Source organism: Diabrotica undecimpunctata, chromosome 3 (genome assembly GCF_040954645.1).
Source record: "Diabrotica undecimpunctata isolate CICGRU chromosome 3, icDiaUnde3, whole genome shotgun sequence".
Lineage (NCBI taxonomy): Eukaryota > Metazoa > Arthropoda > Insecta > Coleoptera > Chrysomelidae > Diabrotica > Diabrotica undecimpunctata.
Genome location: NC_092805.1, coordinates 98,449,566 through 98,474,035, shown reverse-complemented (window position 1 = coordinate 98,474,035; position 24,470 = coordinate 98,449,566). Strand labels below are relative to the sequence as shown.

The 24,470-nt window shown below is 32.6% G+C and overlaps 1 protein-coding gene across 3 annotated transcripts in view; it reads right to left on the bottom strand.

Annotated features, from left to right (window-relative positions):
• The window catches only part of Pect (phosphoethanolamine cytidylyltransferase), a 28,496-nt gene extending 6,505 nt beyond the window's left edge, over positions 1 to 21,991 (bottom strand). For 2 of the 3 annotated variants that reach the window (XM_072526387.1, XM_072526388.1), the window contains exons 1-4: positions 21,768 to 21,991; positions 8,178 to 8,495; positions 6,487 to 6,799; positions 4,500 to 4,757 (exon numbers count right to left, since the gene is read on the bottom strand). In XM_072526387.1, the coding sequence (XP_072382488.1) occupies positions 4,500 to 4,757; positions 6,487 to 6,799; positions 8,178 to 8,495; positions 21,768 to 21,829 (951 nt within the window). In that variant the 5' untranslated portion in view covers positions 21,830 to 21,991. The remainder of the gene's footprint in view (positions 1 to 4,499; positions 4,758 to 6,486; positions 6,800 to 8,177; positions 8,496 to 21,767) is intronic. The other variant, XM_072526389.1, reaches the window with a different exon arrangement.
• Between the last annotated feature and the right edge of the window lie 2,479 nt (positions 21,992 to 24,470).

Below are 24,470 nucleotides of genomic sequence, written 5' to 3'. Positions count from 1 at the left end.
TATAACCCAATATTGAGTACGTTTTGTGATTATAAATATCATTTGAAATATTGCTTAATCAGCATTATTAACATCACTTTTAAAAAAATAATAAATTAACTGGAAACTATTAAACGTTTATTGAAAATATTCTCAAGAAACACAAGCTAAATGGTACCAAAAATATTAAGTTGGTTGCCTACATTTGGCGCAACTCAACGATATAAACTAAATTAGCCTAAATTTTTTACAAAATATATTTTTTTATATATAATAGAAACTTACTTTCTTTATACATGCTATAAATTTCTAAGCGAATTTGATCTTTTAAGCTGTTAAACTGAACTGGATTGTCATTAAGAACATTTGTAACATTTATATAATTAGATAAAAATATTATTTTAATGATCAACTTACCTCAACAGGGTTTAATTCGGCAAATAATTTAAAAAAATGATAGTTATTTTGAATAAATCTTTGTGCAGCTTGATTACCTTGTAATTTAACAGCATCCTACTCATCTAAGAGTTTATTTACTACAATATGTTAAATTGAACAACTCAAATATTATATTTTAAATATACAGGGAAAATTTTATGGGTTTAGTATACACTTCCACTATGTATAATAATTGTTCTTTTTTCAATGGAAGAAGTCTGCAAGAGTAAGTATATTTGAGCTATTAATACTGAGAGGTAGGAATTTTTGTGTTGTAGGTTTCCGACTATGAATCTGTCAAAATATGCCCGAGCTAAGCGAATGGAGCTTAGTATTGTTATTGTTACTTATCTTCGGTAAATAACACCGTTGAAGTAATTTTTTAAATAGTTTACTTGATTAATAATAGATAACAATTTTTCTTTATTGTTACAGTAATATATTAACACTAGAAGAAAATATTTAAAAGAATTTATATTACATAACACCTGGCAATATTAGACTATAAAATCATGATCTGTAAAATCGTTATTTAATTGAGAATCGTTTAATTTTTCTTCTTAAACGTGACTTTTATTACATGATTCAGAGCATGTACATACCTCACAGCAATCTAATTCGGAATCGATGCATTACTTGTGCAGGAATTTTTTCTTTTAGACGTACAAAAATACTTTTGTAAATACTTCATCGCAGAATTTCCATCGAAAAAATTAGGACGATTTCATATGAAATAACGTCGAACAAGTGGACAAATATGCATACCTGGGAACAATGATTAACTCCACAAATGATTACAATCAGGAGATAAAAATAAGAATAGAAAAGGCTAGAGCAAATTTCAACAAAATGAGAAGAGTTCTATGTACCAGGGATTTAAAACTGGAACTAAGAGTTATGTTGGCGAGGTGCTATGTTTTTTCGACTTTATTTTATGGAATGGAATCTTGGACCTTGAATGCGACATCAATGAAAAAACTGGAATCATTTGAGCTGTAGGTGTACAGAAGAATTCTGAAAATATCATGGACAGAACACGTCACAAACAAAGAGGTTCTGGGAAGGATGGACAAAGAAATGGAAATTTTAAATTCAATAAAAACAAGAAAATTAGAATATCTCGGACATATTACACGTGGAGAGAAATACACCTTGCTCCAACTGATTATGCAGGGAAAGATCCAAGGAAAGAGAAGCATAGGGAGGCGTAGTGTCATGGCTGCGCAACCTGAGAGAGTGGTACGGATGTACATCAAATGAACTTTTCAGAGCAGCCGTCTCAAAAGTCCGAATAGCTATGATGATTGCCGACCTCCGCCGCGGAGATGGCACTTGAAGAAGAAGATATGAAATAACTTCTAGCCAAACAGCTTACTATTAATTGATTTGTCACATAGACCGTAAAATATGTTGTTTTAATATCGATTTCGAGGGAGGCAATTTATCTGTAGTTAAATTTTTGTTTACATCTACTTTAGATTTTTTCGAAGAGTCATATGTTAAAACTAGGAAACAACTAACAATTTTTATATCTTCTATCGGCAAATGCGTAAGAATCGAAAAATTTTATAAACCATCACCACTCATTTTTTTCAAAGCTAAATATGTTTTTTTTCTTTCAATTAAAAAAAACTAATGTAATATCACATCTACTTATAGCGTGTAAAGACAGAAGTGCGTCAATGATACTTAAGCTAAGTCTTTTTTGCCAAAGAATGTATTGGTATATATCTTCGTTGATCTAACAATGGCGTCCCACTCGCTTACTTCCACTTCATCCATCCAACCCTAATTCTACTGTATGCATCTCATCTATTTCCTGTAATACCCTAATTGTGATTAAAAAAAAGAACAGTAATTAAAAAAAAACGGGTGTGGCAGTCCAGTGGGACTGCCGGTGGAAGTTACATTTCTATACACGCATTCGCCGTTACAAATTTATTTGGGAGTCAATCTGCACAATCATTACATATGTAATTTTATAGGTAAGACATAGCAGAAAGAGAAACAGAATTAATAACAACTTACTAGCAATGAAGGATTGAATCAATATTTTGATGAAAATGTATATTTTTATTTTCATATATGTATGAAAGGAGTTGAATGCAAAATTTTTTTACACATACTCTGCAGTAAAATTCATTGTTTATTTTGTTATTACATATTAAACATAATTTAATTAAACATAATACAAATTAAACTGCAATATTCATAAGTATTTAAAAATGACAATAATATACATAAAAAAAATACACTACAATACAGTGCAACATAATTCCATATATAATAATACAATACAAATTAAAATGCAATATCCATAAGTATTTAAAAATGACAATAATGTAATAACATTAATAAAAAAGTCCTCCCCGACTGGGAATCGAACCCCGGTCTCTCGCGTGACGGGCGGGGATACTGACTACTACACTACTGAGGACATAACACAAATGTATTTCAAAATTGACAGTTCTGGATCATAAAGTGATTTATTGAGATTATTATTTTGAAATACAAAAGAATAATATAATTATGAACATTTAATAAATAATACAAAACATCACATAAATAATATTAATAAATATTTTATTATATGTATAATATTATATGTATATATATCTTTATATAATATGTATAATATTAAATTATATATACAAAAGGAACATTTATATATTAGAGAGAGGAAGAGAGAGAAAATATATCTTCTGTCTCTCTCTTACTCATTATCTTACATATGTAATGGTTTCACAGATTCACTCCCATACAAATTTCCAACGTGGAGCGCGCGTATAGAAATATAACTTCAAAAAGATAATAGTCCAGGCGGAATCTGTTTTGAATTAGAAATTTTCCATAGGAGTTAATTTTTTGCTGGAATCACTTCAGGATGTACCTTGTATTAATAATCACGATATGCGCCAGTGGCAAACCTTGTGCTTAATTTTTTATTTAACATAATCAAAATTTTTTCTTTGTCTGCCCAGTTTTGCCTATAACATATAATGGAATTTTTCGCGGAGCCTGCATTGCAAAATTATTATGCAAAAATTATTAAACCGATCCTAACAAAATGTAGCAGACGTATCAGTCCTATTATAAGTTCTTCTAAGCGGAATATAAAGGCTATGAGTTATGTTTAAGGGGAAGAAAACATTTAAAAGAAAAAATCTCTAATTCTAGGCGAAATGTTCACTACGGTCTGTTTTTCGACAGATCCCGCCTGGACTATAAATATATAAATAAATTTAATCGACTATTAAATGGTTAAAAGTTTCTCATGAAGACGAAATGTTTTCCATGCGCACACTCTATACGTATACTTTGTATAACCGAGGTTGCCCACTACTCACACGTGGATAAAATTTGCTATAACTTTTTAATCATTCAATTAATAAATCTACAACTGTTAAGAAAACTTCTAAATATTCGAGGAGTAGAAAATACGATTTTTTTTAAATCACAATTTTGTTTATAATCAAAATTAAGGGTTCGGATAAGTACATCTCATTTGATGCGGAAATATCCATAGTATATTGTGTCAGAAATAAAAATCGAAGTATCCAAACCGAGCTGAGACATTGTAAATTAAATATAAAATTGCGTTAAAATTAAAGAATCAGAATTTTTTGCTTTTTTCTTGTTTATATACATGTTACTCCACCCCAATCAAAAAATTTTATTAAGAAAAGTTGTGTACATTTTTATTATGAACATTTTGGTATCTCAACTTTGCTAGGTAGCCAACGAGTTATAGGTCATAGTCGTCTTTTTGGAGGCTTAACCGCTCGCCAATATAGGCGAGCTATATCAAGGAATATAGTCAACGTCAAATACCTAGGCGGAAAGGTTTTTGAATTTAACAGTAACAATCAAGAAATAGAATATGACAACTTACAAGATACAGTGTTAGTTCCACTGTATTGTTATTACTGCTACTCCAACAGTAACTAGCAACTAAACCTTTTATTAATTTCACCATCGGTACATTCGGATACAAAAGAAAACCATTAAAACCATTTCTCCAAACATCTAGAGAGGTCTAGTGAATATATAACATTCGTATTTAACTAGTGATGTTCACTTACCATTTTAGGATATTCGTACGGATCACTCCCATCCACGTCCATCATAACAGGCGTATCTCCATGTATCACTACGTCGACTTTAAAATGGTCCATCAGATCCTTTGTAACAGTATAAGGCGCACCAATTACCACTTCGGAAACGTACTTGCACGCCAGGACACTAAGTACCCTTTCGTGTAGGTTCATTATTGGATAATTGGTGCCCTTATATCTGTTGACGACTGGATCTGTGTGAAGTCCGACGATTAGGTAATCGCCCTGTAATAATAAAAGTAAATTAATAACCAAATTAATATATAAGACAATAAACAATGTTTTATACAGTTTTTTACATAGCTGTTTTGATAAATATTTTGAATTGCAACAGTTTAAGGCCAAGCTGCTGGATAGTTAATTGGTGGCCAGAATGTCAGGTGTATGCGGTTAATTTGAAGACTAGAAGACGTGGTACACGCCTTACAAATTAGCATGAGCAAAATAACACAGTAACTGGAATTTTCAAAATTCTGTTTGATGATAACTTATCATCAAAAGTCTGTTTGATGATAAGTAAAATATTGTACACGGGCGATTTAGGAAGAGAAAGAACACTAAATTCACGTTAAACATCCAACAATTTTTTTAATAAGTACGCTCAAAGTTGCAATAGCTGTTTGTCAATTTTTTTCTAATTTGTATATTATATATAATAATAGCGCAACATGCTATGGTCCAAGGCTTACTGTACAACTTCTCCCCACCTTTTCCAATCTCTAGCCCTAGATATTCAGTGTTTTACTCTAAGATCCCTTAGGTCCTGTTCCACTTGGTCTTGCCATCTCATTATTGGTCTTCTCCTTCCTCTCCTGTTTAGGCTCTTGTCTAAAACTTTTGTTAGTATCTTATCACCTGCGCTTTTCCTAATATGGCACATCCATCCTAACCGATGCTCTCTTATAAATCTTGTTTTTTGGGTACTCTGCATAAGTCGTACAATTCATCGTTTATCCTTTTCCAAAAACTATATGTATATCTTCCCATCATAAATTCTTCTTGACACTTTACGTTCCCTTATATCTAGCTCTCTTTTTATTGCATTTGTTAAAGCCCAAGTTTAGGCAGCAAAACTTACTATTGGTCTCACTACGTTCTATGCATCACGATTGTAGTCTCTTGAAATTCACATTAATCTCAGTACCTTCATAAATATGCCTATACTTTGTAATCATTCTATTTTAATTTTCTCAGTCCGTGTCCTTTTTCATACGCAAAATCTTCTCGGTTTTTGTTATTAAGGTCATATTAACTATTTATTACCGCCTCTTCAAGTTTCTTCAATATACTTTTAAGTTCAACTTTGATCTTGCTAATAGTACTAGATCATCAGTATAAGCAACACATTGGTGCAATCTAGAATAAATGCTTCCGTTCGTTTTACTTTCTCTTATTTATTTTTTTTTTCAGTATTAATTGAAAAGAACTGAGGACGGAGAGTCACCTTATCATAATCCTTTGTTTCCTCTAAATCTATCTGTTTGCGAATGCTCCACTCTTACGTTACACTAAGTACCCTTTAATGCCCTTATTAAAGTTATTAAGTATGTGTTTATATCGTACGTTTTCTTAAAATCTACAAAAATAACAAACAGTCTTATTTGTTGCTCCTTACTTTTGTTCTAGTAAGGAATAGTACTCCACTTCATAATCTCCCTAATATATTTTGAATTTTTTCTTGCAGTCCTTTAATTAGACTAGGTAGCATTACCATGCTGGGAAAAGTCCCCTACAGTTCTGGAACGTCAATGCGAAGCCAGCATTAAATCTGGAAGAAGCCAGAACAAACCTGACAATGTGTGTGACCTAACCGAAACTTCGTCAAAACAACGGTTTTTCTAAAAACCAAAACAATTTAACGGAAAACCCACGAAATCATATATATATATATATATGTATATATATATATATATATATATATATATATATATATATACAGCGGTTTTTTGTTTACCTGCTCTTTGGCTTTTGCCAAGAAGTCCAAATGACCGACGTGGAAGAGATCAAAAGCTCCAGCAACGTAGATAATCCTATCGCCGGGTTTCGGAGACTTTCCATCTGAAAACTGGATAATCTTCTGTGTAGTCGGCAAAAACTGCGAACAACCTGTCCAAGGAGATCTAGCGAATGAGTCCTGTCCCATAGAAGAAGAATGTTCTCGAGCGACATCGTACTCATACTGACCTTGTTTAAAATGATTCCTCGTTAGTAACAGCATCCGACCTACCAAATCTGTCGTGGAAACGCCTGCTGTCCGTTGGACTTCCCTAAAAAAATTATTTTAAAAGTCAATTTAAATGTATACATCATATATTTTATTTAATAACTTCAAAGATCAAACAATATCAGGACTGGATATTTCAGAAAAGGCAAAAAATAATCTATCAAATGATCCTGTTTGATTCCCTGTAATAAAAACAGCATCGTATGATGTCCAACAATGGAGAAAGGAACTTAGTCCGTGAAAGGAGTAAAGGAAAACACGAAGACGAAATTATAAAAAGTGGAAAATATAAACTCAGAACACTAACTGAAATCAGTAAATCAGAAATAAAGAGATATCTAAAAGATGAAAAGAAGAAGAAAGCCCTGGAAAAGAAGGAATAACAGGGGAAGTTCTTAAGAACGGTGGAAAACTTGTAATAAATATTACCCATACTCTTTTTAATTAAATATTTCAAATATCAAGAAAAAAATATCCCGAATTACTTATGTGAATCTATTACAACGATGACGCATAAAAAATGGCACAAGAAACTACATAAGAAAAACTCTTCTTAACTTCATCTATAAATTACTTACAAAAATTCTAACAAATAAGTTAACAACAAAATTTGATGGAATCCACTGAAAAGGACCAGCCGGCTTCATAAACGGTTCATTACAGGTGACCATTTACTAACAATGATCATTTACTAATCGGAGCTTTTAATCTAATTCGAGAAAGCTTTTGATAAAGTAGAGTAAAGCCACAGCTATTCAAATAATAATAAAATAATTTAAATCTACCAAGAAAGAGAACAAATAGCGATGAATAGAGAACAATAAATAAGAACAAGAGTTGCTTGGGAGACGTTTGGTAAATTGAGTTAAATCCTTAAAAATGAAAAAATACAAATTCTTTAAAATACATGTTTTTAACCAATGTGTACTCCAGGTTCTTACTTATGGGCCACGAGTATGAACTTTTACAAAGGTAAATGTTGATAGAATAAAGAAAACTCAAACAACCACGGAAAGACAAATGTTAAATAAAAAACTATGAATAAGAAAACAAATAAATTTATTAAAAAGAAAAATAATGTAGTAAGAGATATGAGACGAGAATTAAGAAAACTAAAAAGGCAATTAATTTGAAGGACACATCAGATATGAAAATGAAAGGTGGAATAATCTAATCATGCAGTGGAGATCTTGGGATAACAAGAGAGGACAAGGAATACACAGTTGCGATGGCCAGACGACCTCAAAAAATTGCATATTCGAGAATATAGCAAGAAAGAGAAGAATGAAAGAAATTAGGGGAGATCTGTGCAGACCAAGAAAAAGATGATGCGATAATTTAAACAATTTAGGAGGATAATATTGAAGAAGAACCAGACTTTAAAGCCTACATACAAGATGGAAGAAGAAGAAGACACTTACCTATATCTACCCGCTTCTTTAACCAAGTGATAAGTATCAACCCCATCAGCGGTCAATGTAATGTCATCACCATGTACACAAAAATCACAGTCGTATTTATCCAAAGTTTCCAACGTCGTTACGTAAGGAGCTCCTTCTACAACTTCGTCCACCCATTTGATACCTCTGACCATCTTGTAGCGTTCCTCTGCAGTAAATACTGGAGGTCCCTTGTGTTTCATTATTTCTTCGTCTGTGTGTATACCTACTACAAGGCGATCGCCCAATGCTTTTGCTTGACGTAAGGAATTTGCGTGACCGAAATGTACCATATCGTAACTAAAAAAAAAGTTAAAAATTAGTCATGCAAGACAAATATGCGGAGAATATTTACAATTTTGAAATATGCGAGAATTGTTTTATGTGAATCTTTAATCGTATGGATTCGCTATAAGCACGGTAAAATCGAAAAATATTTTTTTATAATAGGAATTAAACCTCATTTGTAGAATATCCTAGTAAACTTTATGTTGATATTTTCTTATTTCTCCATTTCTTATTCGGTCCATTGTTGTTACTAGAGGGCATCTTCGAAAACATATCTCTGTTTCTGCAACTTCCAGTATTCTTCTGGCACTTCTCGCTCAGATACTTTACTTTTCTCATAGTTATTTCGTTCGTTCTTTATCTATAAATCTTATATGTATTATGTTTTGCCGAGTTAATCTCAACTCCTGATTTAGTATATGTGATTTATATCTTCCTTATGATGTAAATCAGATTTTCACATCATGTACTATGGAGTGTGTGAAGATAAACCCATAAATTAATATTTGAATATTTAAAAAAGTAACACTAATTTTTAGTTAATATGAACGATCATTTATTTTGTCAGAGAACAGCACAGTATGCTTGCTCTCAATAATCGTATATGGGGACCATCCGATTCTTATACTTTTATCAGATATTTCTGTTTTTATATCAGATATTTCATCATCCAGAAGCTGTGCGGCACAAAATGGGGAGCATCGGCTTCCACCTTGCGATCATCTGCCCTGGGCCTTGTCTTCTCAACCGCAGAATACTGCTCTTCAGCCTGGTTTAACAGCCCACATATACACAAAGTAGATGCCCAATTGAACAGTACAATGAGAATGATTGCTGGTGTTATCAAATCCACCCCTACGCAATGGCTTCCAGTACTGAGCCACATTTCACCACCCAAACTACGGCGCATACACTCCCTCACTAGTGAGTACAAAAAGATACTTAGTAACGAGATCCTACCAATTCATCAAGATATAGATGCTGCCAACGGTAACCGTTTACGCTCCAGAGGACCGCCAATAAAAACAGCACAGATTGCTGTGGAAAATGAGTTTAACTTAACGACCACTTGGACTCGAGAATGGATGGAACAACAAAATAGCAGCTTACCCTGCATCACACAAAAACCACCAGGTTTTGACTTACCACGCAACACATGGACTATGCTGAACCGAATCAGATCCCAACACGATTGATGTATTTACATGATGCACAAATGGGGTAAACGACCATCCCCACTCTGTGACTGCGGACAACCCCAAACCATCTGTCACATTACAGAACAGTGTCCCACAAGATCCTAGCAGGTCAGAGGATTTCCTAATGGCGACTCCAGAGTCGATAGAATATATAAATAAGTTAGATGTTCGTTCGTAAACATAAATGTAATGTTTTATACAAAATATATGTAAATTTAAATGTAAATGTGTCAAGTGCCATACGATAAATAAATAAAATCTGTTTTTATACATCGCCTGTTTCATTTAGGGTGGTGCAGACAATAATTATTGTTTCTGATTGTTATCTCTCCCAAAGAACATTTTTTTATTATCTGCTTGTTCCTTATAATTTCACATAGATATTTCAATTTCTCATTTTATTAGATTATCCTCCACTTCCTTGTCGTTTACTCTGTTACGACACAGAATCCACGTGGAAAAATTATCTTTCTCGTGGCTTTTTGATTATGCGCCATTAAAAAATATTGTTCAATGTTCATGATCTTTCTTATCAAATTTTCGCTGTCTGCAAAATGAATATGTAATGGAATATTATTTAAAATAATGGAGCTCTGTAAGCTATTTATTCTGATGAAGTTTTAAAATTATTTGCATCATTTCAGATTTATTTTTATCTTGAAAATTTATATTTAATTTTTTTTAATAAACACCGAGATGATGTTATTAAAAGCATTAACATCCCTGACCGCTAAATCCAAGGCCTCCCAGCAAACATAATATTTGTTTAATAGGAAAATTAATTATTTCATATAACCTTGTTTTATTTGTGCTTAAAAGGTATTTATTTGGGTGATAAATGTTTCCTTCACCCACGCGACCTGATAAGAGTAGTATTGGATCATAGTTAGAAAGCAGAAGTTTTTTATTGTTAATTTCATAAGGATATGATGCTCACAAACTAAATTTCATTCTAGTAGAGTACTACTTTGTACTTTGGGAGAAACTATATATTTTCCACTTATAGTTGTACAATGGTGTACATAAATAATAGATTATCATCATTCAGGGACGGCTCTAGCGTAACGTCGCATGGCAGCATGTCCCCGAAATTAAAATGACTTAAAAAAGCTTACAATAAAACTATTTTTAACTTATAAATATTAATAAACATTTTAATAATCATCACATTGCATTATACCTTCCTTGTTTACATGTAATACAGTATAATGAAACACCGTAAACACGCAGTTTTTATATTATATCAGGACTAGATTTTCCGCTTCCACCCCCGTTGCTTTCGGATGCGTCGATAAACTACTTATAAAATCTCATGAACCTAACTCACTCATTTGGTGACGTTAATCTACGAACGAAACGATGAAATCTGACCTTAGGTATAGCTTGTCTCAAAATATATTGTCTTTGTTTTCCCCTAGTTAAAGGATTCGTGTTATTATTACCATTGCCATCAATGGAACAACGAAAGTTAATGGTTCTTGGTGACAAAACATCAGAGGCGGACTCATGGTAAAAATAATATAGTACATTTTATTTTTAGATAGATTTTATTTCAAGGCCTACTGCTTAAATTGATCGCTATAGAAATCAAACAATAATAATACAAATATTAATAATAAATGGTCTTGACAAGTGCCGTGTCTTAAATATAATCAAAGAAACGGTTCAGCCCGGCGGATTAACGGAATAAATCATTTATCGGAATAAAGCAGGCGCGGAAGATTGACCATAATCAAATGAAAACTGAGATAACTACCGAGTTTATACGAAGGGTAAAACAGCTGCTTCGTTCAAACCTTAACAGTAAAAATTTGTTTAAGGCACTAAACACCTACGCATGTTCCGCGCTTAGCTACTCATTTACAAAACATCCTTAAAGTGCAGTAGAAAGAACGACATTACCCGGTATTTTGTGGACAAGGACTTATGGATATAAGTGAGCAATTAGAAAAACAAATTACTAATTTAAGAACTTATTTTCAGGTGCAGGCTGAGACATCTACTCTACATTGCGCGATTTGTGCAGTAGATGATACAACACCGACCAAACTGAGGGAACCAGATAAAATATCTTACTAAGGTCGAAAAAATGCGCACTTGGATGGGTAAACCTCTGCATGGGCGACTTCCCAATGAGGTCAGTCAAGACCATGTCGACAATATAGCGTCGAACTATTGGCTGACATCAGGAAAGATGCTCTCTGAAACAGAAGGTTCATTACTCGCCATTCAGAATCAGTTTACTCCAACCAAAAATTACCTGAAATATATCGTCAAAGGCCCTCCAACATCTTACCGGGGGCTGCCAGGCATTTGCTGCAACTGAATATAAGGAAAGACACGACTCAGTAGGAAACATCATTCATCAAGATATAGCTATCAAACTGGGACTTCCCCAAACAAACCATCTCTCATATTATCAATACGTTCCTGAAGGTATACTTGAGAATGACAACTACAAGGTATACTGGGACCGCACTGTGCTCACAGACCAAACAATGGCACATAATAGACCAGATCTCATACTAGTTAATAAACTTAAAAAGAGACAAACAACACTAATTGATGTGGCGATCGCGAAAAGATCGTTAAGTACAAGGATCTGGAAATTCAAATACGAAGACAGTGGAGAATGGAAAGTACCCAGACAATACCTATTATTCTCTCTACTACTGGAGTCATTCCGAAGAACCTCCTAGAAAACATAAAAATGCTAGGTCTGATGAACTCCTCTACAAGACCATGCAGAAAGCTGTACTACTCTCAACGTCCAGATGTGTACGAAAATTTTTGGGAGATACTCCAGAGTACCAAGTCGCCTAGGGCTCGATAACACGGAAAGAGTCACACCAGAGCTCAACCCTTTTGATACCATAAGTATCTGGGATGAGCGAATTTTCCCCGTAGAGGGAGTGTGAGCCGTATGACTAAATGTGGATAAATATTATTCCATGTCTAATTCTGTTTCACTGTCAGAGTCCTCATTTGGATTAATTATAACGGGTTGTATATTGTAACTTTGCGTAGACAGATAGGACTATTCAACTTTTACAATATGTTGCTCAGAATTTTTCCAGCTTTAAACATATTTATAACAGTTTTAATTAACTGTATGACAGTGGCACTCAGGGTAGGAGAACTATTTGCCGTCCTCACCTTTACTTTGACTTGATGCCACATATGCTCAATAGGGTTAAATACACAATGGTACGGAGGAAGACGTAACACTGTATGCTCAATTTTCTTTGGGACGTTATTACATACATATTGATTTTTAATATTAAATGTATTTAACACTTCTAGTAGTTGTTCTTTGTTAGAAGAGTTATAGTACTTGATCTGTTTGGCGCTTTTTGTAGCTGAGGACTGTGGTAGCTTGGGTTATCCATGACGATTACACTATTTTCAGAAATACTTTTTAAAAAAGAGAATTTTAAAACCAATTTTCAAAAAGTTCTGTGATATTCTTCGCAGATAAGAGCAAAACCCAGTTTGAAACCCACCAGTCTTTCGAACCGGGCGGCATGAATTATTGTTATGTGTTTTCATTTATTTGAAGATGCTTTCATCTAGCAGTTTTTATTAGATCATCCTTTGCATGCTGTATTATGAATGAGTATCCAACCATGTTTCATCCAGATATATGATAGATTTATTTTCTAACATATACTTCCTAATTTCAGAGAATTATTCAGTTCTCCAAGTACGCAGTCTGTGTGATTCCATTACTACTGCTTTTTGTCTATCTTACGATACTTAAAACCCATTTTAGAAATGGTTCTATGAGTCTATGGAGGGTGGCATGACTTACATCTATATTTGTTTTTTTTTTTTCCTGTAATTTCAATAAACTTTATTAAACGTAGGAACTGTCTGATTTTTATGAAGGGAATATATTGTTCTTCTATAATATCTCGTCGAGTACTATCCAAATGATAAGATTGAAAATCACTACGTTTTTTTCGTCCTCTTAATGAATGTTTGCTTACAATATCCGTTATCGACAATATTGGCGTTTTTGTAAGTAAATATGTTGCTTTCACGGCATATTGTTTGATTAGGCCTCTATCTATTAAAGTATCATAATACAGATTTTTAACTATTTCTTTTGCGTCTAATGACAAATGCTTTCGATGATGTTTACTAGATGTCGAACGATTATTTTCCCAAGGACGAATCATATTTGTTACGAACAAACTTCACTAATATACTATACACACAGTAGCAAGTACAGATTCTTAATGACTGATACTAACTATTTTAATTTCCTCAACATTAGCCGTACCTGATTCAACCCTGAGCGGTCAGGTTGAAATTTAAAACGTGTTTGTATATTAATAACGGCAATAATACCACTAATCCTTTAACGACAAAAAAGTCAAGACGATATATTTTGAGACAAGCTATACTGAAAACATTTAACTGTCTGTTGCAGCAAGACAGAGTCAAACTAATTTTTGACAATGGCTCAAACTAATTTGACATTTCCGCAAATGGCTCGTCTGTTTTGAATGCATAATATTAAAACGGTTTTCATAGCGTTCATCCATGTTATTGCCGATAGTAGCCATATTTTTTTTCGCTTGTAACATAAATAACTGACTGTTACAAAAAAAGTTTTATTTTTGTTCAAAGTTTATTGAAAGTAACGACAACAAACAATTTTACTGTGATACTAAGTAATGAAAATAAACAATGTTAGCTTGAAATGCTTTTCGCTGAAACAAAAAAAAATTCAAGAACTTCCGTAGCGAGTATTCCCTCCTCTGGCAGTCAACAAACAACAAGGCATGCTTTGGATCAAATTTTGAACCACATAGATCCGGAGTATAATAATGTAGGGCCGTTCTCCAAATGTAGTGCCTATATCAAGTGTTCTATTGCACAATTTAATCTGCAAATCCGATGTTCACGGGAAACCGGTGTCTGGTTCCAGCATGAAGTCGCATCATAACTCACATATTTACATTTCTTATATCCCCTTTATTGCTGCTGCTACTCACGTTGCCCACTGTCCTGTCCGAAATAATTCCACGGCAGCATTTAAGGCAAATGACTGTTTACATACAGCTACCACAGTGCTGCATCAGTCTACCATCAGCAATGGAGGGCATAGAAATTAATGCGGCGACAGCTCTGTGTGTTTTAAGTTTACAAAATTATCTAACGTTTTAAAAACAAATGAGGTAGAAAAAAAAAGTCGATGTCGAAAAAGTCTTTTATTGGGATAATAATCTGAAAGTGTGAAAATGGCTTCAAACATTTTTTTACAGAGGAAATATAACATACTTTTTCAATGAACTGACTTGTGCGGAATCCGTAGAATTTTTTATCTTTTGCAGAATGTCAGGCATAGATTTTGAATTTTTGCTTCAGAAAATTGAGCCCATGATAAAAAAACAGACTAAAGTAAGAATTTCAATACCACCAAAAATGTTGTTGTGGTCTTTATGTGAAGAATCCTACAACAATCTCTCGCTAGCATATAGCTCTAAAAACTTCAGCATTGGCCATTGCCCCACTCAACCATAGTTATCGAAAAATTTACCAAACAAACAAATAAGTCCGTGCACCGACAAGACAGCGAGCAACAGTCACTCAAGTCACTGTCACTCGCACTCAAGTCCTTTGATTTCCGTTAAAAAAACCGCCAACGAAGGGAGCATTCGACAACAGCAGTGGCGTGAGTAATGGCAGCGCGAGCGACGTATTTACATACTCAAGCTGCCAACTTCCCTGATCCCTGCTCAATTCTCTGCTCACTGCCGCGGAAGTGAGCTGCATGTAAAGGGCGTATTATTACGTCTTACAGATGATTTCGAAAGGAAACTTATTATAATATAAAGAAATAAATATAACGTAATATAACAAATATAAGAGAACCAATGGGTTTCTTAAAGCACTACAAAGGAGACAGTGGTCATTTCTAGTTGTTGTAGTCCTGTCTCGCCTTGATTAAAATAGAATCGATGCTCAGTACAATACACTAACAATGACAACACTATACAAACAATTTGCAATCGACAGATAAAACTACAGGGACAAAAACTATGTTGATAATGATCGGTTAGAAATTTGGGTGAGGGACCACTTTTGTAAAGCGCTTATCGAAACAACAACTTTTTTCAAGCAATCAACAAACTATGTTACAGCCAGAAAGATTGCGAAAAAATAAAAATTTCTAAAATAACTTGTATGCACAGCAGCGTACAACACTCAAAGGGCAGTCTCCTTTTTACTCAAAAATCACGCTGTTGTTTATGAATCGTTGACATCGCACCAAATTAGTTTTTGTGTCCCCCTTTCCAATATGACCAGCCGCAGTTGACATAATCCGTAATATATTGTCTTTAGTCGTTAAGTCCAAATTGTCCTCATAAGTTTTTATAATAATTTTAAAGAATGGTTATCTTCAATGATCATGAAAGATAACTGGTATCGCTAATAATTTTCTTTAAGGTCTACATTATTTCCGTGATTAAGACACCAAAAGATTCACCGGGTTCATGTCCTATGTTCATGCATCTATGAACTATCATGATACACGTTAAGATATTTAGTATTCATTTTATTTAGTCTAAGAACATTTTGTCAAGAGCTGCCTGCTTTGTATTACAATACCGTACAACCGGATATCGAGGACCCGAAAAAGTCCAACTTGTTTTAACCTACAGATTACTAGCAATTTACATATCTATGAATTTGAGAATACCGTGTATTCCTAGTATCATGCTCTAAAGGAACTAGATACCAGACTCTACATCCTGTTTTCCGGAGTTATATGTAACATTGGTCATTTTATTTGTAACTTGGGACATTTGTTCTATTGGTCCCAAATTCAATAGGGATCTTCCTTGGGACAAAAGGAACCAATGTTCTACGTTTCAAGAGTCTGAGAAGTTTCGTCCCAGAGTTATCATATAGGCAGACAGACATACGCAGACGACACAATTTCAAAAAGGACCTCTCGAATCGTTAATGTGTCTTCATGAAAGATACAGCATATAGGCATATACAGAAGAAACTCCCCGGATATTAAATTTATGGTTTGGTATCAATGAGACACATACAATCGGTCTATTTTCATCAAATCAAATTTGACAGTACCGGAATACATAACTTAATACATAACTCCAGAATCATGTTATTAGTGCCTCCACAATTTTAAGGAATTTTAACAATACTTGGTTGTTATTGCGACATTCATTATAATATAAGAAAAGTCAACGTACGATTTTTCTTGAAAAAACAATTCCTCAGATGAACAAAAGAATTCAGTAACCACTTCGTTCTGCAGACTTAGCCCCAAATGATTTTCGTCTGTGGGAATATGCCAAAAACAATAAAAAAACTTTATGGTCACTTCTACATTCGAAAATTTGTTTCACATTCGAAACTAACTTTTGAAATTGATGAAAATATAAGATGTAATTTTATAATCGTTTAGGAATAAAAGAGGTGACAGTTTTAAGCTATTATTAGTTGAAGGAAACACCTAACGAATTATTTTTGAATAAATAACTTGATCAGAAATTCTTTTTATTTATTAGAATTATTTTTTTATTTCATAACGCCTTTGGTTGTAAGATTTATCTGTCTTTATTAAAATCAGTATAAGTATATTCATTTATTGGAGTTGCAATTAAATTAAATGAAGAAAATTGGTAACAAATTTATAAATTCAATATCTTATTTACCATTTTTGTACATTAATTATTAACACTTAGCTGAAAGATAGACATCTAGGCACAATATGGAGTCCATTGTATTTATTATATCTAGAAGTATTGATTTTGACTCATTCAGTTCACAATGTACATTATTATGTACGTTATAAAAACTTATTATTAAACTAAAATTTTAATCACAATTTTTTTTTTGTTTTCATTAATAAATTTTTAGATGCTATAATAATTCTCATCTGTTATTATCCATTTTATTGTTTGTAACTACGATTTATAGATATTTAGAAAAGTTTTTTTTTTAAAGCCGCATCAACCGTAAAAGGTTATTAGCGGAAGTTTATTACAATATATATGGTAGTGTACATATTATAAGGTTAGGTAACATAAAAATTTATCAACTAAAAGAAAAATTACATTTTATGAAAAGAAAAGTTATATGCATATTCGATTTAAATATAAAGATAAAATGAGATATTTTAAACGCAAGTCTAAAGATTCTTATCCAAATACATTTTTGAATTGAGTACATTAATAAAATATTTCTTTCATTTCTTAAAACGTAGATTATGAAACATAACTACAATTAAGTATAATAGGAAAATTCCACATATCTACTTGACTAAAATTAATAACTGTAAATATTATACATTATCAATTGAGATATAAAACAGATTAAAGAAGTGTTACAAAAATTTATACATATAGCATATAGAATACATATGTCGAAATAAATGTCCGCCCGAGGACTGTGAAAAAGCTTATCTTAATATAAGCTTGCAAATCTTCTGGGGGATATTACCTTTCCAGTCCTGCTACAACAGGGAAATGAATTTCTACTACCTCACTTATCAAAAATATTGAAAATGGGTTTTATATTAGGCTCTACTTCAAAATAATGGAGAAAAATTAGTCTCCTTTATTCTTAAGAATGCCAAATATACTCAAGAGGAACTAATGACCTATACTTAACTCTAGACTCATTTATTATAAAAAGAATGGAAAAATACAGGTAAATAAGCTTATACCTTTCAAGTATACTGTGCCATCAAGAACAAATTGTGGATCAACCAGGCATATTCACCATGCAGATTTAAGTTCTTTGTTAAAGATCTTAAAAAAGCTATATCATCAAAACGAGCTCTGTGTTTATGGACATACAGAGGAAATTTGATTGATAACACCTCATTAGCACCAGATCACTATTCAGAAGATAACACCAGATCACTATCCTAGCAGCAGTAGCAGCAGTAGACAACATGCGATTGGTTCTCAATAATCTAGGAGAGCATAGCACCTGAACAAGGAGAATGATGCTGCTGTAGGAAAAGGTATAAATAATTATATATTTAAATGGATTCAATACATGCTAACTATTGGGAATGTAGAATATAAATATGTATAGAATACAGTGGCCAAGATACTGGTCTTCTAATCCAGAGCGCTCAAGTTCGATTCTCAGCACCAACAACAGCATTTTCATTTCAAAAAATGATGAGCAATCACTGTACTTCAGAGAGCACATAAAGCTGTCAGTCCCCCTGGGATAGTGTGCATCAACACTAGTTACTACTGAAACAGGATTTAAGATGCAATTGGGGTCTGAACAATCCAAAAAGGTCTCTCTGGCAGCCAGTTAGATAACAGTCAACCACTTTAAAGCAGCCAAAGGTTATCCTATAGGAGGTGTCCAATCATCTCTGCTGAGGTAACTTGTGTCAGAACCATATGTAATTATGCTGCATTGGTTTGTTGGAACAAAACAACAAAGCAAAAAATTTGCATAGGAATCAGAGTTGTGCCATGAGACTGTTTTAAGAGTTGAAAGAATACAATATTTGAATATGTCCACATCTTATATTATAGTTGCAAGACAAGATTTCAGACTCTTAATGCATGTTACAAACGAGTGTGACAAAATGAAATCTCTAAAACCGCAAGTAGTGCCTTTACTTGTTTTACTAATGGATCGAAAACTCCATCGTAATAATCTAAGCTGAATTACTAACACTAGAGTTTTCTGTTCAATAATGCCGGAAACACTAAAACAAGGGGCATTAAAGGCTCTGAAGTCTACAACTTGTGGGCCCACAAGCTTGAAACCACATCCCCTTAAATAACTGGTGAAGAACAACAAAGCAACTTTTTATGGGTACCAGGGCATAAAGGAAGTGCTGGTAACTAGATTATTGACAGTCTTGCTAAAAAAAAGTACTCCTTTTTTAACAACAACCAAACTCAAAAAGCTGCATCAAGGAAAATCTCAAAAAATAAGAAAATAAACATAGTGTAGCCCAATGTTAAAATAGTCCAAGCAAAAAATTTTTATAACCTATTTGCTGCACAAAAATACTCTTGGAGGTTCTGCATACAGTTAAAGTGAGAGTACTCACAAGTGTTCCCACTGGATACTACTTGCTTAAATATTATCTATAAGAAAATTTTATACCAACACAAATTTCACTTTTCAGCTTATCCCTTAAATCAAAAAACAAGTTCAAAACTACACTGGATGTTTCTGCAGATCTGCAAATTCAACAATTTCCAGACAGAAATGCGTGAGAACAATTATTGAAAATTCCCCCTAACCCTCAAGGTTCAAAATTAAAGAAAACCTATTATTTATGTCTTTTAGTTGGTGTTCCATTGGAAGTTTACCCCCGACTCCAAGGGAAATGTGTCTAGATCAGTCACTGACAATTTCATGTAATAATAGAATATGTAAGTCTTATCATTAGGGTAGATCGGGCAAGGCCCATTTGTGAGCCATTCAAAAACTTAGACCTCCTAAGATGGATGCATTGTATCACACCTAATATTTAAGTCTTAATAAATAAGCATTGAGCATAAGATTTGGCAGTTATTTCCCATTTTAATTTTCATTTTACTATGTCAACTGTCAAAGCTCATTTTTGCATCCAAATTAAAAATGAGAAAGGTAAGAACACTGGAAGCTTTTGGGAAACTCCTATAAAACCTATATTGAAGAACGGCTCTGCCAAAAAAAGGTTGATAATTTAAGGTTCTATAGCTGAACTGCTTCAGTGGACTTTGTTAGAAGAGGACTGAAGATCAAGAGATAAAATATTATAACAAATATAGGATATGTATAAAGAACATAACAATTGTAAAAAAGGAATGAAAGTATAGAGGCAAGTATATAGAATATCTTCTTCTTGTTATATAAGGTCTTGTACTTGATCTTGTTTAACATATTTGTCATGTTAATAGCCAGCTATCGCTATCTCGCTATATTTTAATGGATCTTGTGGTGATGGCATACATCTTTCAGACATCCTGGTCCTGGTGTAATCAGTTTCGTTACACATTCTAGTAAGAAACACAATTCAAAATATTTACCTGTTAATATTTAGCTGTTAATATTTACAAAATATTAACAGCTTTAAATACTTCTCCAGAAACTTCAAAAATCATATATTGAGCTATGTGAAACTTGAAAGTGAAAATATACAAAAAAGCTAACAAGTCACAACATATTACATCATAAAATAAAAAAAGGTTGTAAAAAGATAATTAACAAATGTTAAACAATGAAGAAATAGGGAAAATCCAAAGTACAAAAATGTAAAAGAACAATCAGGGCAAAAGGAGGATAGTGGGAAAACATTAGAAAATAGAAAGATGGTTTTAGAAAGTAGGAAATCTTAGGATTTCTAATATTGACATTAGAGAATATTTAAAATAGTAATCTGTATTAAAAATAGGAAGAGTGCTTTTAAAAACTTGTGCGTACATGGATAATAGTAAAAATTTATCAACAAATAGCAATAGGTGAAAAAAAATTGTAGACTTTTCTCATGATTCTGGTATTTAAAAAATATATAGGGCGAAAACATGCAAGCGATTTAAAAAAAATTGCCTGGTCTCAGAATGGCTACTAATATCCACTAAAATGCAAATAAATGGGGAGATTGTATGGGATAACTACGAAATGATTTTTGTAAAAATTGTGAAGCTGGCAGTCCAACTACTGTAACACATTAAATTTGTACACCACTGAAGAAAGCTAAAGTTGACGTCAATGTCCAATCATTGCTAAAACTAACTGTGGGTGTAATTTGAAAAGTCAAATTTTGATTTGGAATTTACGTTTTGAAAACAAACATCGAAATACATAGACACATTTTCTGTTAACTAAAATCGATGTCACAGTTTACTTTCTTCAGATGTATATCGGCACAACACGTATGTTTCAATTCATGTTTATGGGAAACTTACAATAATATTCGTACATACTTCTAGGCAGCCCCACACCCAAAATCTTCCAAAAATTTGCTATGATTAATACTCAAAGGGAAGTTCCACTTTTGACAACTATAGAATGTTTGAGAACAGATATATTTTTAAATTTCTGTACCTACTAATTTAGTAAAAGGACTTACCATCCGTCGCACCAAACTCTCGTAAACTGTTTATCCCCATTCTGTAAAGTGTTTTCCGGCATTTTTCTTAAAATTATAATGCCAAATAAAATTGTATAAGATTATTCTTTTTTAAAATTTATAATCACAGCACTCTTTATCACCAAGAAACAAAATTTTGCTTTGAGAAATTCGACCTAGTCTTCCTCCTTTAAGTGTATTTTCAATAACTAAATTAAAATTACGGATTTGTCAAGTGGAAATAGCCGATTCCATGCTCCCTGTGTTGCCAAATATCCAGCTGTCATTACCTTCCGCTAAAATGTAGATTACATTATTTAAAACTTTGTTAAAAAATCAGACATAATAACTCACGGAATATGCTTAAACGTTAAAAAAAATAATAGACCCCTTTTAATCCCAAGTTGGTTTATTAAAAATATATGGTTTTTATTTTTTTATTTTTGAATTTTTATTTTAATCTAGTTATTTGCAATTTAATAATCAAAAGTCATAAACTAAGATCAAAAAATAATTAATTTATATTATCTACTATTTTATATAATAGTCTTTTATATAATAAAAAGAATAAATTCTTTAATTTTAGCAGAAATTTTGTAAGAGTTGGCAATGCGCCTCAACACACATACATACGCATGATCATGACAGTTTGAAATCATCACACCACGTTGTTTCCCCACTCCCAAATCCCTTACTCATATCGACTTCAGTGTAATTTCTTTAAAGCAGTGGCGTAACATATGCAGTTATAATGGTAGGGGGTAATTTTTATCAAAAAGGTATAAATTAATATATTTTAAATTTTAATAAACCATTTTGTAAGTGATGAAATATTTTTTGCATAAACGTAAGCAAAATAATGACAGGTTCATTTAATAATCAACTTCTACTATGTTATCTTTCATTTCACCCAGAATTTTATACAGAATCGAAATTCGTCACTAATTACGACCGATTCCTTTTCTGATCGAACTAGTCTCATTCTTGACACCACTGCAATCTTCTTGCTTATATGTTTCGGTTAACGTAATGCTGAGGTGTGTTCGGTGGATTTCATATATCGGATCATCTTGTAATAGCCAGCTATTGGTCTCGCTGCGACCTGAAAGATCTTTTGCGTATAGTCTACGTCTGCGTCTATGTTTGTCACTTTCAGATAAGTTTTGACGTCTGCTGTCGCGCCTCCTTTGTCTATTGTAGAGACCTTCGAGTACTTAGTTTTTCCTAGATTTTGTTGACTAATTATTATCAATAGTGCTTTTTCAAGTTAGTATAAGTAGTAGTATCGCCTGTAACGAGATCTAGTTCCATAGTTTCCGGAAGATGGGCTGCTTTGTTTGCTTGTTCCTGGTCCAGTGTAAGGTCATACGAGAAGTCATAGAATACGGGACGTTGCTGGTCAATCTAAGCACAGTCACGCATACCGGGAGTGCATACATAATAAAACCTGGATGTCCCCTGATACAGCCGTTCTTAGATTGCACTCGATCGTGCTCATCTCGGAAAATTAGAGAGGTCTACGACTGGGTATCAAGGTGCTTGAAGTGAAGCACCAACAAGAAGTGTTACATACTACCTAACTTAACAAAGGTAAGTGCGACCTTGCCGAAACGTCGTAAAAATAATGATTTTTGTCAAAACCAAAATTATTCAACGCGGAGCCAAACCCGGAAAACCACAGAAAGCACATATAACTCCCGCGGAAATTTCAAGTTCACATAATACATAATATATATCTATATATACTCGTATATTATATATATATATATATATATATATATATATATATATATATATATATATATATATATATAGATATATATATATATATATATATATATATATATTTATTTATATATATATACCTATGTATATATATATATATATATATATATATATATATATATATATACATATATATATATATATATATATATATATATATATATATATATATTTATATTTTGTTTTAATTTTTGTTTTCGTCTATAGGTATGCTGAGTACCCAAGTTACCGTATAGTCCAAAAAAACACGGTGAAAACTCGAAACAGGAATAAAATCAGAAGCTACAACTTCTACTTTTACTGCTTTCTAAGTCCTAGCAGTGGTCCTAGAATCCTCAGAATAATATGCTAACAAATATTTTTCGGTATAGTCAACCTCAAATTTCTCATTGATTATAAATCTTAAAAGATTTTAAAGGCCACTAACATCAAAACGAATTAAAATGTTACCTTATCATAGTCCACTTGACGCCACTGGATTGGATAAGACACATCACCCCATTTCTTGTGATAATACTGTATGGTGATGTGTTCATATTTATTTTATCATTTCCGAACACATTTTTTGGTTTAATAATTATTGATGATAAGAACCATTCAATGTATTAGAATTATATTTGTCACATTTACTTAATTTGGAATAATTCTTACATATTTATTCAAAAACATGATAAGTGTTCAATTAGTTACAATGAATAATACAAAAACTATTTAAACTGTTTATCTGAAAAATTTGAAAAAAAAATAAATAATGAAATTTTAAATTACTTAATTATAAATTTTTATGTAATTCCGCACCAATTTCTACTAATTTTCAAATATAAAAAATACATAATATAGTTATAAACGACCTGCAACACATGCATAAGTTAATAACTGAATCTGTCATTAGACAGAAACCCAAGAACTCAAAATTAG